Raw genomic sequence first — 16,856 nt, forward strand, 5'->3', positions numbered from 1 at the left:
CTGGGTTTGATTTCCCAGGGGACCATGTATATTGAGATTGTTTGTTCTGATTGTGTGTGTGTTTTTTTTTTTTTTTTTTTTTTTCTCCAGGTTATTCACTTTAAAAAAATAATAGTACTAGTAGGATAAAATGCTCTTACCTTCATTGCCCATTATATTGTACTGTTTATTATATTGTAAGCTTTCCTGGAGATAGGGACTGAAGTAACATAAAGTAGATGTTATCCTCGGTTGAAACTATATTTAAAAATGTTCAGTTGATATGGATATCTGGAGATATTGGCAGCATAGTTTATATGTATATTCCAACATTACCTGTAAAAGTCAGGCTTGGTCCAGCCCTTCTACATGCATTAGCCTTCATCTTGGATCATCAATGGCATGCGGCCTGTTTGGCTTTAGGGAGGCTTGAGAGATGGGAGGGAGAGGGGCAAGGTGCAACTACTTACAGAATAGTTGAGATTTGAATATAAATATGTCGATCAACTATTCGTATATAGTATTCCTCTGCTCATGCATTTTTTCATGCTATACTTGGTTACCCAAGTTTGTAACAAGGTTACACTAATTACATTTATGTGTAATGGAATTTCCTGCTCTTTAGTTAATAAACCTTTTTAATGGTAAGCCTTTCTTGTCAAGAAGCAACTGCTTGTACACATGTATGTTTAATACAAACACACATAGTGGTTGAAGCTATATTCCAAAAGGGGGAAACTTTATCTAATGTTAATAAATCATTGTAATGTTCTCTCTCTTTCACTTCTCCCCAGCGGTTTCAGAATAACCTGGCTCTCCCTTCTGCTGAATTGCAAGCCATAGAAAATGTAAAAGCGGGGCTAGACACCTGGGAATACAAAACGCATAATACCCTCATGTACTATCCTGCAGGTTTGTATTCTTTGAAGCACTAACGATAATGCTTGTAGAATAATCATACTTTTCCAAGGGTCCCTGCCTGTTTTTCAATGGCTTGGCAGATGATCAGGGCAGATACATGCTTATCACAGTTTTTGTTACAGGACTATGTTTCTCTAATTTTGGCTGTGATATATACAGGACTGGTGAGTAGGTAATGTTTGGAAAGTGACATCGCCTTTTAAGGAAGATGGCGCACATTTCCTGAAAGATCTTGGTGGGCTTTTCCATATGGTCAGTTTATAATGACATTCCTATAGCATTAGGTCAGTTAAGGTAAAACCGTCCTTATGTCTTTTTATATGGCCCCTTAACCAGGTTTTGGAGGCATTCTTATAAATTAATGAGATATAATCAATGAAAAATGAATTTTTCCATCACATGCACATTTCTGTTGGTAGTTTTTATAGAAAACTATAACATATTATGTAGGGCTGCAACTAACGATTATTTTCATAATCGATTAGTTGGCCGATTATTGTTTCGATTAATCGATTAATTGGTTGATAAGCTTAAAAAAAAAAGCGTTGTGTATAATTTAGTTAATATGTAAAGTTTAAAAATAATGCAATTTATTCTTAAATATCTCTATGCAGTGGTAAATATAAATAACTATATGGTTAGGGAGCAAAATATCTAATCCACTCTGAGAATAACAGACAGAAAAGATATACTGTATATATTAGAGTAGATATACTGTATATGCTATTAGAGGATATATACTATTAAAGGGTGAATCTGGTAAATCTCATCAGACTCCGAGATCAATTTTTTTTAATTTAAAAAACAAACAGTGTCTTCCTTCAAAAAAAAAAATGGCATTTTAAGAACGTTTGTTTAATTTTCTAATTGTTAGTGGGGTCAAATTGATGTTCATTTTCAACCACAGTGACAATTTGGAAATAATAGAAAACTTCTTGGTCAAAGGAATTTTCATACGGTGTATGTGGTTTTCGTTCATTTTAAAAACAGAATGTTAAAAACAAGTGAAAATTTCAAACATTCTTTCATTCAGCGAACGTACAAAGATTTTTCTTCTGAATATTCTCTTCTGAAAATTGATCCGTGTGGCCAGTATAAGGCTCGGTACACATATATGCAGTTTGCTTTTGATATGTTTCTGCAGTGCTTTTTGCAGTGCGTTTTGATTTTTGCACACGTGATTTTGCTGCAATTTGCATTTTTGCCTTTTTTTGGCCAATTTGTTGGGCAGATTAAAAAACACAAATTGCTGCAAAAACGCATTACATGCTTTTCTGCAGCTTTTCCATTGAAGTATATTGAACCAAAACAGTTTTGTGTTAAAAAAAAAAAAAAAAAAGTCCCTGACCCTTTCCAAATATGCAGCGGCGGAAAAAAAGCATAGATGTGAATGTGTCTCATAGGAAACCATGTAAATGAACTGTAGTGCGTTTCTGCAAAAAGCACCAAAAAACAGATGTGAACCAGGTCTAAGACGTTTAGTAACATAATGGGGTTAAAAAAACTAAAATTAGCCCTTTACAGTACAAAAAACAGAGAATCTCTATTGTAAGGGGTTCATTTTTTTACCGTAGAACTGTGAAAGTAACATTTACAGTAGCGATTATTTGCTCTTTTTGTACTATAAAAGGCTCAATTTAATTTTTTTAACCCAATTGTGTTACTGGACGTTTAATCGATTATGAAAATAGTAATCGATTATTTTCATAATCGATTAGTTGTTGATTAATCGATTAGTTGTTTCAGCCCTAATATTATGAAAGGATGATATTTACAAAACGGACACCTTGGATCTTCTATCGAAACACTAAGGGTCGGTTCACACTGGGACGACTTGGGATCCGACTTGTACGCCCTCAAGTCGCCCCAAGTCGCCCCAGAAAGAGATTCACATTTAAGTGAATGGGAGAGTCTTAATAGACACTACTGAAGTCGCTCCGACTTCAGAGCGTACTCCCTGTACTACTTTGATCCGACTTCAGCCTATTGACTATCATTGAAGTCGGATCGCCGTCTCGCATGATCCGACTTCGGCATGCGACTTGTGCTCAGATGATCTTGAGGGGGAACTCCGCGCTAAATTTTAAATAAAAATCCGGCATGGGTTCCCCCTCCAAGAGCATACCAGGCCCTTGGGTCTGGTATGGACCTTGAGGGGAAGCCCCTACGCCGAAAAGGCGGTGTGGGGGGTCCCCCAATCCATACCAGACCCTTATCCGAGCACGCAGCCTGGCCGGACAGGAATTGGGGTGGGGGACGAGCCAGCGCCCCCCCCCCATCCTGAACCGTACCAGGCCGCATGCCCTCAACATGGGGGGGTTGGTGCCTTGGGGAAGGGGGGCGCGCTGCGGCCCCCCCCCCACCCCAAAGCACCTTGTCCCCATGTTGATGAGGACAAGGGCCTCTTCCCGACAACCCTGGCCGTTGGTTGTCGGGGTCTGTGGGCTTATCGGAATCCGGGAGCCCCCTTTTAATAAGAGGGCCCCCAGATCCCGGCCCCCCACCCTATGTGAATGAGTATGGAGTACATCGAACCCCTACCCATTCACCTAGGGAAAGTGTCAATTTAAAAAAAAACACTACACAGATTTTTAAAGTAATTTATTAGACAGCTCCGGTGGTCTTCTTCCGACTTCGGGGTCTCTCCGGTTCTTCTCCGCGCTCTCCGGGTCTTCTGCCGGGCTCCTCCGCTATTTTCTGCTCTTTTGCCGCTCTTTTGCTATAGCGGAGGAGCCCGGTCTGCTGCCTTCTTCTCTTCGGGGGTCTCTCCGGTTCTTCTCCGCGCTCTCCGGATCTTCTGCCGGGCTCCTCCGCTATCTTCTGCTCTTTTTCCGCACTTTTGCTATAGCGAAGGAGCCCGGTCTTCAATCTTCTGCCTTCTGCCCTCTTCTCCTGATGTTGACACGACACTCTCTGGGGCTGGAATGCACTCTGAGCGCTCCGCTCTGACTTATATAGGTGGTGACCACGCCCCCTTATGCCGTCACAGTCCCTGGGCATGCTGGGACTGTGACGTTTTAGGGGGCGTGGTCATCACCCAATGACCACGCCCCCTTATGCAGTCATAGTCCCAGCATGCCCAGGGACTGTGACGGCATAAGGGGGCGGGGTCACCGCCTATATAAGTCAGAGCGGAGCGCACAGAGAGCATTCTAGCCGGAGAGAGCGTCGTGTCAACATCAGAAGAAGAGGAGAGGGCAGAAGACGGAAGACCGGGCTCCTCCACTTTAGCAAAAGAGCGGCAGAAGAGAGCGGAGGAGCCCGGAGGAAGATCCGGAGAGCGTGGAGAAGAACCGGAGAGACCCCCGAAGTCGGAAGAAGACCCCCGGAGCTGTCTAATAAAATACTTTAAAAATCTATGTAGTGTTTTTTTTTTAATTGACACTTTTTCCCTAGGTGAATGGGTAGGGGTACGATGTACCCCATACTCATTCACATAGGGTGGGGGGCCGGGATCTGGGGGCCCCCTTATTAAAGGGGGCTCCCGGATTCTGATAAGCCCTCCGCCCGCAGACCCCGACAACCAACGGCCAGGGTTGTCGGGAAGAGGCCCTTGTCCTCATCAACATGGGGACAAGGTGCTTTGGGGGGGGGGCCCGCAACGCGCCCCCTCCACCAAGGCACCAACCCCCCCATGTTGAGGGCATGCGGCCTGGTACGGTTCAGGAGGGGGGGGGGGGGGCGCTCGCTCGTCCCCACTCCCATTCCTGTCCGGCCGGGCTGCGTGCTCGGATAAGGGTCTGGTATGGATTGGGGGGGACCCCCCCACGCCGTTTTTTCGGCGTAGGGGGTTCCCCTCAAGGTCCATACCAGACCCAAGGGCCTGGTATGCTCCCGGAGGGGGAACCCATGCCGGTTTTTTATTTAAAATTTGGCGCAGAGTTCCCCCTAAAGATTCATACCAAACACAGTGGCGGGGATCCAAGTCGGATCCCCGTTCATTGAAAGTCGGACACATGTCGCAGGGCAAAGTCGGATCCACAAGTCGCGTTGAAGTTGTGTTGAAGTCGCGTTGCAAAGTCGCGTTGAAGTCGTGTTGCCCCTGTGTGAATCGAGCCTTAAAAAGTATATTGACTATATGTACAGAGTTTGGAGTGACTCTTTATTGTGCTGGAAAAAAAAAAGCTTCTTTACAGTAATATCTCTTACAGGTGTGCCAGATAATGATCTCATCTTCAAAAAACCTCGGGAGGTGGTCCATAGAAACACACGTTTCCAGAAGGACCCATTTAGTCAAGCCTTAAGTAAGACACAGCTCCAACAAGCAGCTGCCTTGAATGCACAAGTAAGGCACTTTTTTCTTATTGCTTTTGTCTGCTTTCTTGGAGTGTATTTGACTCAGTAAGCAATATTTTTTTTTTCTGTGTACAGTATAAACAAGGAAAGGTTGGCCCTGATGGGAAGGAACTGATACCACAGGAATCCCCAAAAGTCAATGGCTTTGGATTTGTGGGCACTCCATCACCTGCTCCTGGTATGTACATAGCAAATTTATGTTGGTCTAGTCATAGAAGATTTGTACTTTAGATAGCCAAAACAGAACCTTGGTCCTAAACTAACAACAATATTTCATTGTTTTATCGTTACAGGAGTTGATGAGTCGCCTTTAATGACATGGGGTGAGGTTGAGAGCACTCCTTTTCGTTTAGATGGTTCAGAGACCCCATATTTGGAAAAGGCACCTGGTCCATCATTTAAGGTAAATGTATATCTTCTATATTCCCTGAATATGGGTGTAACATGTTACAAAAGTTGAACTTCTCCTTTTAAGCTTTGACTATAAAACCTAGAAGCTGATTGGTTCTATTCAGAGCTGCACCAGATTTTGCACTCTCCAGTTTTACTAAATCTCCCCAAAGTGTTGTTTGCAGCAACGGGTGTGATTTGTACTTTTCATATTCATATACACAACTCCTCCTGACTAAGCTTTAGGTGTTGCCTGGCCTTTGTCCTAGGTAATGCTGCATATTGGTTGCAATAAATAGCAGTGTAAATACCTTTTTTTTAACATTTTCCTAGTGGTCACTTGATCGCACACGTGACAATTCCCATTGATCTAAGGGCCCTTTACTCCTGTCATGGGACCCTTTAATCTGGTCCCGCAGTGGGCCCACTTCTTGCCATCTTGGGCCCTCCTCACGGTGGTGGAACGCCAGGGCCCAGTCGCAAATGCATTTTTTTTTAACCATTTTATTTATTTTTTTACATTTTTTTTACAGTTTATTTTTAGGAGCCCATTTGGGGGACTTTGGTGAAATATCAGGGGTCTAAACAGACATCTGATAGTCCACATTTGAGACAGAGAAAGGAGATTGAGGACACAGCCCTCAATCCCTATCTCTGCAGCCTCAACTGCTCAGAATTTATGGACAGGAATAGCTCTGTACAGAGCTTCCTGTTCATTCACAAACTGAAGCATACTGAAGCAGTCGGTAAAGTGCATATTTATCGGCTCTTTCCCTGCTGTTCATCATGACGCATCCCCTATGGGGAGATGTTCCAGGAGAGCAGACAGGGAGGCCGGGGGCAGCAGTACCTGGATAGGAGGGGTGGCTGTATATAGATGAACAGATTCCTTCCATTTTCCTCCTGCAGGAAGGAGAAGCGGGCTTTCAGCGGCTGCAGGACGAGATTGAAGGGCATCAGTATATGCTGCCGTTCCTCCTATCCAGGTGTACAGGGGGGCTGCACAGGCCCCCTGAAGCATGGGGCCAGGTCAAAATTGTGAGCCCTATGTGTACATACCTTCTCTAGGCATTGTCTGAGTCTCCTTCCCCCAGCTGCAGCAGAGTGCTGCTTTTAAAAAAAATGTGTGCAAGTGCATTAAACTATGCCTTGTGGTGCATAGGCTGCCTTATCACAGTGCAATTAATAAGATTGTTAACTACTTGCCTCCCGCCCCGTCAAATACGGCAGGACGGTGCGACTCTCGTTCTGAGACGGCGTCCCAGGAAGGCCGCTATCGTGCGCGGTGGCTGCGGCGTGTCCTAGCAAAACGGCACGGCCACGATCGCCGTGCTCGAGACATATGACGACGTCCCAGAACGAGAGCCGCATTGCCCCGCCGTCATTTGACCCCGTTCTCTGGAAAGAGCCACGTCCGTGGATCTTTAACCATGTGATCGGCTGTGTCCAATCACAGCCGGTCACATGTAAACAAGGAAGTACCGGTAATCAGCGCTCCTTGCCTCACACTGACAGAGTGTGTGGCGAGGAGAGACGATCAGCGGCATCTCCACGCAGGGGGACATCTAGGAATGTAATCAGGGCACTGATCATCAGTGCCCTGATTACAATATTGCAAAATAGTGTCACAAATGCCATCTATCAGTGCCCACAAGTGCCACCAATCAGTGCCCATTAGCGATGCGAGTCAGTGCTGGCAATCAGTGCCACCTATCATTGCTGCCCATCAGTACTGCCTATCTGTGCTGCCTATCGGCGCCCACCAGTGCTGCCTATTAGTGCCCATCAGTGCCACATATCGGTGCCACCTATCAGTGCCCATAAGTGCGGCACATTAGTGCCTCCCCATAAGTGCCACCTCCTCAATGCCCACCAGTTCAGCCTATCGGTGCCACCTCATCAGCGCACATCAGTGAAGGTGAAAAATTACTTAGTTACAAAATATACTGACAGAAAAAAGTAAAAAACTTTTTTTTTTTGTTTTTTTTTTCAAAATTTTTGGTCCTTTTTTTTTTTGTAAAAAAATAAAAAACCCAGCAATGATTAAATACCACCAAAAGAAAGCTCTATTTGTGTGACGAAAATGATAAAAAATTAGTTTGGGTACAGTGTAGCATGACCGCGCAATTTTCATTCAAAGTGCGACAGCGCTGAAAGCTGAAAAATGGCCTGGGCAGGAATAGGGTGTAAGTGCCCGGTAGGCAAATGGTTAAACACATCCTGGAGCTTTATGTTCTCAGGTACTGAGGAATAAGTGACTGCTTTGCTGCAGGCATTTTGATCAGTATTCTACGGCAGCAAAGATTAATAACAATAAAATAAATTATTAAAATCAAACAGGCACACATTTTCTATTACAAATGTAACGGAAAATGGCTTTTATTAGAATTTTGTTTAATATTATTGCACAGGCATTTAGTGAAGTTTGAGACTTGAGGTCAGAAACTAATAACAACCTTTCCAATGGTTTGATATTCTTATACTGTGTTGTAATAGATTCTGGAACCTGGCCGCAGGGAGCGTTTGGGTCTGAAAATGGCCAATGAGGCAGCAGCAAAGAACAGAGCGAAAAAACAGGAAGCATTAAGAAAAGTGACAGAGAATCTAGCTAGGTAAGTGCAGACACTATAATTACAGTGCCCTAAAAAAGTATTCATACCCCTTGAAATTTTCAAAGTTTCTTTATCGTACATCACGGGACACAGAGCACCATAGTAATGACTATTTGGGTTATATGCTACCTTTAGGTGATTGGACACTGGCAACCAATAGTAAGAAGGTTCCTCCCATATAACCCCTCCCATACAGGAAGTACCTTTTAGTTTTTTGCCAGTGTCTTGAAGGTGATGGTCATGGCTGTAGAAGCTCTTCAAATTCTTCAAATAATGTCCCAGTGAGGATGTTATAATCGGATCCATTTGGATGGCATATCATGCTAAAGTGGATGGTACCCGAGCCTTGGTGCAAGAACAAGGTTTTGCCTGTAACTTGTCCGTATGGCGCTGGACCCTTGTTATATGGTATTCCTGGTCTTTTCATTTGCCTAAGGAAACCTAAAGGGTGCTTTACAGGTCCAAGGGTGTGGACCCTGAACAATGGGGGGACCCGGTCCTTGAAGGTCCTCAGTGACGCTACCCGCGGTGATGGGGGAAGATTGGGCCTATCTCAGGCCCTGCTGCGAAGATCGGTAAGTGCTTCCTCTGGAGGCCTAATTTATATTACCATTGTTGCTAAATTACATGTTATGACCAGAATTTCGTGTCTGATGTGTCCATTGTAATAGTCTCAGGCCACAAGATACACTCAGGCGGGTGCTCCCGTTCAGGGGCCACGCGGACTGGTCGTGTGCGCACGGGGAGCGTGCGCGTACATTGAAGGTAGGTGCCGCGCCTGCATCCACCTGTGTGAGCTATGGTGTGCGTGGATGGCGGCATCGCGGCGTATCTGTATCGCCGTGTGTCCCCCGTTGGAGTGCGCATGCGCAGTAAGATTCCTGGGCGTGCGTACATCACGTGGCGGCGCACGCATATAGAGGGAAGTCGGCGCCTGCGTGTGTCAAGGCTTATGAGATTGGGCTCGTAGGATCCAGGAGCCTGTTGCAGTGGGACACAGAGCTGGGCACGTGAGTTGGGCATTTGCAGCACTTTGAAGGTGGTAATTGCTATACGCTGATCTCAGCCATATAGCACAGAGAGTATTTTCCTTAAAACCTTGTAAGCAATGTCTTCCAGAAAACGAGGTACAGGGAGTAGGGCAAGTCCAGGGGTTAAAGTGACTCCTTAAAAAACAGGAGATCAACCTCAGGTTACTGCAGCATCAGTCTCTCCTGAAAGACCTGCAGCATTTGGCCTGGCTGAGCCATTGCATTTGTCAGGCATAGTGGCCAACACCAATATCCCTGCATCGACTTATGTTACTAAGGACGACTTAACGTCAGCCCTGGCTAGCCTTGAAGGCAAAATAGCAGGTATGATTGCCTCAGTAACACAGGGAGGGAAGAAAAGGCATAGATCTCCCTCTCCTGAGCCTGGTCCTAGTACTGAGTCACTTGAGCACCAAGACTCCCTTAGCCAGTTGGGTCCTGGTGATTTGGATCCAGAATGGGCAGAGGATTTTGAGGAGGTGGCCGTAAGGGAAAAAGAGCAGGGGACTCAGGTTCTGAGGAGCCATTATCGGCCTCACAATCCCAAAAGTTGTTTATCCAGTCTTTGGCTAAGATGGTGAGAGCAGGATTTAAGTTACCTCCCGTACAGGGACCGGGACTTTCCTGTTCCACATTGGGATCCTTGCGACCTCAGCAAGGTTCCCAGGTGCATCCATTATTGGAGCAGCTGATTTACGCTGACTGGGACCACCCAGACAGGATATACTTGCCTCCAAAGAGGTTTTCTTTTTTATACCCTATGGAGGAAAAATTTAGAAAAATTTAGAAAAAGGTGTGATACGCCTTTGGGTAGATGCTGCTATATCATCAGTGAACAAAAGCTTAACCTGTCCAGTGGATAATGCCCAAGGGTTTAAAGACCCAGCGGATAAAAAGCCGGAATCCTTACTAAAGGCCTCCTTTGCAGTGGCTGGGTCAGCAGTGCAACCGGCAGTTGCGGCTATTGGTATTTGTCAATCCTTGAAGGACCGTTTTAAAAGATTGGTCAGGAACCTGCCTGTTCAGGAGGAACATTCTGACGATTTGTCCCAACTTCCTCACGCTTTGTTTTGCGGTAGACGCATTAAAAGACTCAATCCAGCAGATGTCTTGTTTTGCGCTACTCTCAATGCATATGCGCAGAATCTTGTGGCTAAAGAGCTGGTCAGCCGAGATGCCATGCAAAAGGCTACTCGCAGCTTTTCCTTTTCATGGGGAGCGTTTGGAGAAGATCTGGATAAGTATATTCAAAAAATCTCAGGAGGAAAGAGCTCCTTACTTCCAGTTAAAAGAAGGAATAAGCAGCCCTCCTTTAAAATTCCCAACGCTCCTGGGCCAGGCGCCTCTTCTCCCAAGAAGTATCGACGGCCTCAACCACCTGCCTTTAAGAAACCTCAGGGTCAAAAAAGACCTTGGACTCAGAAGCCGGCCAAAACCAATTCCAAGTCCTCCTTGTGAAGGGGCGCCCCCACTCTTACGGGTGGGGGGCAGACTGTGGCGGTTTGCAGATGCTTGGGTAAAATCGGTTCAGGACAGGTGGGTCATTTCCACTATAACACTAGGTCACAAAATAGAGTTCCAGGATTTTCCCCCAAATCGGTTTCTAGTATCAAGAGTCCCATCAGACCCAGAGAAAAAGAGAAGCCTATTCCTAGCCTTAGAACAGCTAGAAAGGCAGGGGGTGATTATTGAGGTTCCGCTCAAAGAAAAATTCAAAGGGTTCTATTCGAACCTATTTACTGTGCCAAAGCCGAATGGGGAGGTAAGGCCCATTCTGGACCTCAAGTCTCTCAATGCCTTTCTAAATGTCCAAACCTTCCGTATGTAGTCGGTTCGTTCAGTAATCGCATCCTTAAGAAAAGGGGATTTTTTAGCATCCATAGACATCAAGGATGCGTATCTACATGTGCCGATTTTCGGTCCACATCAAAGATTTCTGCGCTTCGCAGTAGAGGGGTGTCATTTCCAGTTTGTGGCATTTCCATTCGGTCTAGCCACGGCCCCTCGAGTCTTCACAAAGGTGTTGGCTCCAGTGTTGGCTTTTCTAAGGTCCCAAAAGATCTCGGTGGTAGGATATCTGGACAACCTTCTGTTTAAGGGACCAGTCCTACTCCACCTTGGTAGAAAACGTTGCAACTACCGTTCATTTTCTGAGGTGCCTAGGCTGGATTCTGAATATGGACAAGTCGGCCCTTCATCCAGTTCAAGTCTTGACATATCTAGGCCTGATCCTGGATACAACCAAGGAAAGGGTATTTTTTACCTCCCTTAAAGGTCAGCTCTATAGTGGAGCTGGTCCGAGAAGTCAAAAGGGTAAAAGGGCCCTCAATTCGACTGTGCATGAAACTGCTGGGCAAGATGGTGTCGTCTTTCAGCGCAGTTCCTTATGCGCAGTTTCACTCCAGGTTGTTCCAGAGGACTATCCTGGAGGCTTGGAACAAGTCTGTTCAAACCCTGGATCATCCAAAGTCTCTATCCCCAGGGGTAAAACAGGACCTCTCTTGGTGTTCAAAGACCAACAACTTGAAAAGCGGGAAGTCCTTTCCGCCAATAACCTGGAAAGTGGTGACTACGGACGCCAGTCGTCTCGGCTGGGGAGCAGTCTTGGAAGAGGCTTCCGTACAGGGAAGATGGTCCCAAGTAGAGAAGACCTTGCCCATCAATCTGTTGGAGATTCGAGCAGCTCGAATTGGCTCTCATATTCTGGATGTCAAGGGGTTTCCGGTCAGAGCCCAGTCCGACAACTCCACGGTGGTGGCATACATCAACCACCAAGGGGGTACCCGGAGCCAAGCAGCCCAAAGGGAAATAAATCACATATTAACTTGGGCAGAGAGGCACGTGCCGTTTTTGTCGGCAGTCTATATTCCAGGGGTGGACAATTGGCGGGCAGACTACTTGAGTCGTCAGCAATTGTTACCGTGGGGAGTGGTCCCTTCCCCCGAAGTTTTCCTTCAAATCTGCCAGCGTTGGGGGACCTACTTGCATCCAGATTCAATGCAAAAGTGGACAGCTTTGTGTCCAGGACCAGGGATCCACTTGCCGTGGGGACGGATGCATTGGTGATTCCCTGGGATCAGTATTCCCTAATTTACGCTTTTCCTCCGATCCAGATGCTGCCGCACCTGTTACGCAGGATTCAGGAGGAACAGACAGTAATTCTGGTGGCCCCATAGTGGCCCAGGAGGTCTTGGTACTCACAGACTGTGAGGATGGCGGTAGGGGACCCATTGTGCCTCCCATACCGTCCAGACCTGTTGTCCCAAGGTCCCATATACCATCCTTCTTTACGGGCGCTGAATTTGATGGTGTGGCTATTGAGACCAGGGTACTAAAAGACCGTGATTTTAGAGGATCTTTCCTGTCTACTCTAATAAATGCTAGAAAGCCAGTTTCTAGAAGTATTTACCATAGGGTCTGGAAATCGTATATCTCCTGGTGAGAGAGGAGAAGATAGCACCCTCGCAAGTATACGTTTAGGAGGGTTCTTCAAACAGGAATTAATTTAAATCTATTCCTAGGGACCAATAAGGGACAAATATCGGCCTTATCAGTTTTTTTCCAGAGGCCAATCGCATCTCATTCTTTAGTACGAGCCTTTGTCAAGGGAGTGCTGCATTCAAGGCCGCCAATTAAGCCGCCCTTATGCCCCTGGGACTTAAACTTAGTGCTTTCAGCTCCACAGAGTCAACCCTTTGAACCCATTAGGCGTATTCCTTTGGTCCTATTAACTAGGAAATTGGTCTTTTTGGTGGCCATAACCTCAGCCAGAAGGGTGTCAGAATTGGCCGCCCTTTCTTGTGAAAAACCTTTTCTGTTTGTTCATCAGGACAATGTGGTGATGTGACCCCGTCCAGATTTTTTTGCCCAAAGTGGTTTCCAGTTTTCACTTGAATCAGGATATCATTTTACCTTTCTTCTTTCCTAACCCTAAGTCTAAAAAGGAAAGGTCACTTCACTTACTGGATGTGGTGAGAGCTGTCAAGGTTTACTTGGCTATGTCAGCCCCTTTTCGGAAGACTAACTCACTTTTCGTTCTGCCTGAGGGTCCTAAGAGGGGACAGGCAGCAACTAGTTCTACCATCTCTAGGTGGATTCGTCAGGTCATTATCCAGGCCTATGAGGAGTTAGTACATCTTGGGCAGTGCGCCAACAAGTGTCTATGACTCAGGTTTGCAAAGCGGCCGCTTGGTCTTCGGTTCATACATTTACCAGGTTTTACCAACTGGATGTTAGGTCTCAAAGGGAGACTGTTTTTGGCCACAGCGTGCTGCAAGCAGCTTTATAAATCCTAAAAGGGGATCTAGGAATATTATGTTCCCTCCCCTCAAAGGCATTGCTTTATCCCAGATAGTCATTACTATGGTGCTCTGTGTCCCGTGATGTACGATAAAGAAAAATGGCTTTTTAAAATGGCATACCTGTAAAATCCTTTTCTTGAAGTACATCACGGGACACAGAGGTCCCTCCCCTCTTTTTCTGGGATCTTCATTGCTTGCTACAAAACTAAAGGTACTTCCTGTATGAGAGGGGTTATACGGGAAGAACCTTCTTACTATTGGTTGCCAGTGTCCAATCACCTAAAGGTAGCATATAACACAGATAGTCATTACTATGGTACTCTGTGTCCCGTGATGTACTTCAAGAAAAGGATTTTACAGGTAAGCTGTTTTAAAAATCCATTTTTTGTCACGTTACAACCAAAAACGTAAATGTATTTTATTGGGATTTTATGTGATAGACCAACACAAGGTGGCACATAATTGTGAAGTGGTAGGAAAATGATAAATGGTTTAAATTTTTTTTTTTTTTGTTGTTTACAAATAAATATCTGAAAAGTGTGGCGTGCATTTGTATTCAGCCCTCTTTACTCGGATACCCCTAACTAAAATCTAGTGGAACCAGTTGCCTTCAGAGGTCACCTAATTAGTAAATAGAGTCCACCTTTGACTAATTAAATCTCAGTATAAATACAGCTATTCTGTGAAGCCCTCAGAGGTTTGTTAGAGAACCTTAGTGAACAAACAGCATCATGAAGGCCAAGGAAACACCAGGCAGGTCAGGGATAAAGTTGTAGAGAAGTTTAAAGCAGGGTTAGGTTCTAAATATCCCAAGCTTTGAACATCTCATGGAGCACTGTTCAATCCATCATCTGAAAATGGAAAGCGTATGGCACAACTGCAAACCTACCAAGACATGGCCAACCACCTAAACTGACAGACCGGGCAAGGAGAGCATTAATCAGAGAATGTGGGAGAATCTGTCCACAGGACAACTATTAGTCGTGCACTCCACCAATCTGGCTTTTATGGAAAAGTGGCAAGAAGAAAGCCATTGTTGAAAGAAAGCCATAAGAAGTTCCATTTGCAGTTTGTGAGAAGCCATGTGGGGGACACAGCAAATATGTGGAAGGAGGTGCCCTGGTCAGATGAGACCAAATTTGAACTTTTTGGCCTAAAAGCAAAACGATATGTGTGGTGGAAAACTAACACTACACATCACCCTGAACACATCATCCCCACTGTGAAACATGGTGGTGGCATCATCATGTTGTGGGGATGCTTTTCTTCAGCAGGAACAGGGAAGCTGGTCAGAGTTGATGAGGAGATGGATGGAGCCAAATGCAGATAGAAAAAAAGTAGAGTCTGCAAAAGACTTGAGATTGGGGTGGAGGTTCACCTAAACTGTAAACATACAGCCAGAGCTACGATGGAATGGTTTAGATCAAAGCATATTCATGTGTTAGAATGGCCCAGTCTAGATCCAGACCTGAATCCAATTGAGAATCTGTGGCAAGACTTGAAAATTGCTGTTCACAGACACTCTCCATCCAATCTGACAGAGCTTGAGCTATTTTGCAAAGAAGAATGGGCAAAAATGTCACTCTCTAGATGTGCAAAGCTAGTAGAGACATCCCCAAAAAGACCTGCAGCTGTAATTGCAGAGAAAGCTGGTTCTACAAAGTATTGACTCAGGGGTGCTGAATATAAATGTACGCCACACTTTTCACATATTTATTTGTAAAAAATTTGAAAACCATTTATCATTTTCCTTCAACTTTACAATTTGTGCCACTTTGTGTTGGCCTATCACTTAAAATCCCAATAAGATACTTTTACATTTTTGGTTGTAACATACCAAAATGTGGAACATTTCAATGGGGTATTAATACATTTTCAAGGCACTGTACAACATTTTGTGGTACTTTTTTTTTTTTTTTATTGCATTGTCTGTCATTTTATTGATAAATGTTTTCTTCCACAGCCTGACACCCAAAGGCCTGAGCCCCTCCATGTCTCCTGCTCTTCAGCGTCTGGTTAATAGGACTTCAAGTAAATACACTGATAAAGCTTTAAGAGCAAGTTACACCCCATCTCCTGCACATACAGGCTTGCATGCCCTGAAGACACCAGGGGGATCTCGTCTAACGCCCACTGTAACCCCCACTCCTGGGGCTGCTTCACAGACTCCTACTGTTCCTGATTCCACTACCATTACTGATAACCTGCTGCATTTACCCAAACGAAGAAAAGCATCAGATTTCTTCTGATTTTGAAATATTTACACTGTAAATTGTAGACTTTTATAGATTGGCCTGATTTCTAAGTGACTTGGACAACAACTCATTTGTTATTTCACACACAGTCAAGATTAAGGAATTGCAAAATATGTTTAAATCTCTTTTTGGAGATCATTTATATGAAAATGCTAATTTAATAGCAACTACTATGTGTATTTTTTAATTATTATTATTTAAAGGTGGATCTGCGCATTGGGTATTTCACAAAGATGTTAAAGTGACGGTAAACAATATCCTTATTTCCCCAAAAATAATTCATACACAATCACTACCTAATGTCCCTGTAATCTATTTTTCATGGTTTTTTTGCCTCCTTATAACACCCTTTCTGAGCTGCAGAACCTCTCCTTTTCCCTCTATGTCTGTTTGCTTGGAATGAACAGTGCACTGCTCTATTCACACGAAACATCCCATAGTCCATCCTAGGGACGGGCTATAATCGTACTTTCAGTGGGACCATGGAGAATGAAGAAAGCCACCCTCTAACAGCAGCAAAAAAAAAAGAAAGACATTTGGGGGAGACTGAGAGAAAAAGAAGGAACTTTTTAAAGTTAATACGTTTTTCTTTTTAAACCAGAATTTAGGATCACGTTAAGAAATCAACAAATGTTTTTTTTTTTTTTCTGGTCCGTTTTAAATGCTGTCATTTAGTAACTGTTTGTGTTTTGTTGTTGCAATACCCAGTAATGTTTGTTTTACTTGAGTCTGCACGTCTACTGCTCAAAAGCAATTTTTGGTTTCTCTACATCGAACAAGTAATGCTTGAAACTCCAAAAACAATATCAAGAAATGCATCAAAATATTTCTGATAAAAACCGCAACATTTTTAGTATAAAGATCAAATCTTAAATCTTCTCTAATGTTTTCTTAATTTCTCTCCCGGTGATTTATTAGGTTCTGTAACATTGATCTTTTAATAGTAATAGACCTGCCTAAGAGCAGGTACAATCAGAAGTCTGCTATGACTTTTATTGCCAGAGAACCCTTTCCTTTGTGTCTCTTTGAAACGAATTTAACCTTGCTATTTGGGAATTGACTTCAGGACTA

The 16,856-nt window shown here is 44.4% G+C and overlaps 1 protein-coding gene across 2 annotated transcripts in view; it reads left to right on the top strand.

The window, feature by feature from the left end:
- The window catches only part of ESS2 (ess-2 splicing factor homolog), a 34,125-nt gene extending 17,461 nt beyond the window's left edge, over window positions 1-16,664 (top strand). For both annotated transcript variants that reach the window (XM_073629153.1, XM_073629150.1), the window contains exons 5-10: window positions 774-891; window positions 5,052-5,185; window positions 5,272-5,374; window positions 5,490-5,599; window positions 8,083-8,198; window positions 15,494-16,664. In XM_073629153.1, the coding sequence (XP_073485254.1) occupies window positions 774-891; window positions 5,052-5,185; window positions 5,272-5,374; window positions 5,490-5,599; window positions 8,083-8,198; window positions 15,494-15,779 (867 nt within the window). In that variant the 3' untranslated portion in view covers window positions 15,780-16,664. The remainder of the gene's footprint in view (window positions 1-773; window positions 892-5,051; window positions 5,186-5,271; window positions 5,375-5,489; window positions 5,600-8,082; window positions 8,199-15,493) is intronic.
- Window positions 16,665-16,856: the final 192 nt, after the last annotated feature.

The sequence above is a fragment of the Aquarana catesbeiana genome, linkage group LG01, assembly GCF_042186555.1.
Source record: "Aquarana catesbeiana isolate 2022-GZ linkage group LG01, ASM4218655v1, whole genome shotgun sequence".
NCBI classification, from domain to species: Eukaryota; Metazoa; Chordata; class Amphibia; order Anura; family Ranidae; genus Aquarana; species Aquarana catesbeiana.